Genomic DNA, 1,951 nt, shown 5'->3' on the forward strand with positions numbered 1-1,951 from the left:
ACATTTACCTTTGACTTGGCAGACGGCGCTGTAATAAGCCAGTCAGACCAGTTGTAGGTAATGAGTGACTAGGACGCCCCATGGCCACAGAGAACGACTGACTGATCTGCCGAGAACGCGCTCGTCTCAGGCAGCTGATCGTTGGAGTTTTCCCTGAAAGCTGTCAGGATGAAAGTCGACATCCACAGTCACATTCTACCAAAGGACTGGCCGGATCTGAAGCAGGTAGACCCTGTAGTACCAGCCCTCTCTTTGGGAGGGTGTTTGGGTTGTTTTTTTCCCCTCTCTGTTTCTTGTTGTATTAATATTTGCTTGCATTTTTCATTCTGCTTTTTCTTCCAATGTTATACTGAAATAAACAGGACACTTTCTTCTGGTAATTCGATGAAGTTGTTTTTAAACACTGCACATAAAAGTGACTGTCTCAGTGACTGGTTAAACTTTAATCAATAAGTGCAAATGTCCTGGCTGTCTGGGATCAGGCTGTTCCATCTTTGGCTCAGTGGCCTTAACTAATGATTAACTAAGGATTGTCTACACGTGTTGTTGAACTGGAGTGCGACGACTGCTGCTTGGACGAGTCAAACTTTCATTTTCAGCCTTTTTTTTGGGGGTTTGTGTTTCTGCTCTGATCTGTGTGACGTCACACTTTGAAGTCCTGCTACATGACGACCACAGACAGGTGCTGGGGTCAAGAGTTCAAGGTGAAGACATTCCCGTTGTGTGGCGTTAATGTGCAGGCTGTTTTGAATGGAAATCCAGGTTTAATGACCTGGATATCCAAAGGTCAAAAAGTTTAAAGACAAATGGGAACAACAGAATTCCACAAAGAATTCTGGGAGTTGTCTTTGTCAGCAGTAGTTTGGTTTTTAACTAGATTTTAGCCTGGATTTTAAAATTCATTTTCCAGGTTTGAAAACCTTGACTGAATCAGTAAGACGAGCACAAACGAGGCCACGTGCTGCGATTGAAGCCGAAAAAAAGAGAAAGTTAATAATGTTTTTAAAAATAATGAACCTAAAATGTTGGATGTGTTTCAGAGATATGGCTATGATGGGTTTGTTCAGCTTCATCATCACTGCCAGGTGAGTCAGTGTGTGTGTGTGTGTGTGTCATTGAGTACACACACACACACACCGCCCATGCTGTACTGCTCAGTACAGTAAGTACTGATTGGATTACACTACATTTACTGTCACTGCACCTCATACACATACTCGTGTACATGATATTATAATAGTTACGGTACAAACACTAAAATGTACATGTATTTAAAGCGACCAGCTACGATGGTTCTGCAGTCTGCTGCCATCGTGTGGTTAGATTAGGAAACACTACAAAATACAAAAATGGCCTCAATCTGATAAATAAGGTTCTGAAATGTGATCATTTTAAATAAAAAAAGGAAATCACATAAAACAAAGTTGGGGCTAAGACACCAGTATCAAAAATAAAATAAAAATATATATAAAAAATATTTAGAGTTTTCTTTCTGACAGCTGCCACTCACCCTCCCCTCATGGAAATGTAATGTTGGTTTGCAGGGTGAAGCAACGATGATGAAAGACGGACAGGTTTTCAGGGTGATTCAGGAAAACTGCTGGGACGCAAATGCTCGCATACGTGAGATGGACCAACACGGTAAATACCCAGCCCCACCCCCTCCACCCTCAAATAATAAAAACACACACTGTCGGTGACCTATCAGATGCATCAGGAATATCAATAATGATCCTCTCTCTGACCTTCAGGTGTGACAGTTCAAGCCCTGTCTACGGTTCCTGTCATGTTCAATTACTGGGTGAGTCAACTGACATGACGTTAGTGCTAATTATATAATCATATATATATTATTTATATTTACATGTTCAGTCTTCTGTCTTCTCAGATGAGACGTTCATTTCCTTTTTTTTTTTGGTTTCAGGCCAAACCCCATGACACACTGAGTCTC

General features: G+C 41.3%; 1 protein-coding gene across 2 annotated transcripts in view; it reads left to right on the top strand.

Moving 5' to 3' along the window:
• The first annotated feature begins 37 nt into the window (after nucleotides 1–37).
• Nucleotides 38–1,951, top strand: part of acmsd (aminocarboxymuconate semialdehyde decarboxylase) — a 5,690-nt gene continuing 3,776 nt past the window's right edge. The window contains exons 1-4 of one of the 2 annotated variants that reach the window (XM_008329073.3): nucleotides 39–225; nucleotides 1,041–1,085; nucleotides 1,545–1,641; nucleotides 1,752–1,801. In XM_008329073.3, coding sequence (XP_008327295.1) covers nucleotides 169–225; nucleotides 1,041–1,085; nucleotides 1,545–1,641; nucleotides 1,752–1,801 — 249 coding nt within the window. In that variant the 5' untranslated portion in view covers nucleotides 39–168. Of the gene's footprint in view, nucleotides 226–1,040; nucleotides 1,086–1,544; nucleotides 1,642–1,751; nucleotides 1,802–1,951 lie in introns of both variants that reach the window. The other variant, XM_017040087.2, reaches the window with a different exon arrangement.

The sequence above is a fragment of the Cynoglossus semilaevis genome, chromosome 16 (genome assembly GCF_000523025.1).
Source record: "Cynoglossus semilaevis isolate Cse_v1.0 chromosome 16, Cse_v1.0, whole genome shotgun sequence".
Classification (NCBI taxonomy): domain Eukaryota; kingdom Metazoa; phylum Chordata; class Actinopteri; order Pleuronectiformes; family Cynoglossidae; genus Cynoglossus; species Cynoglossus semilaevis.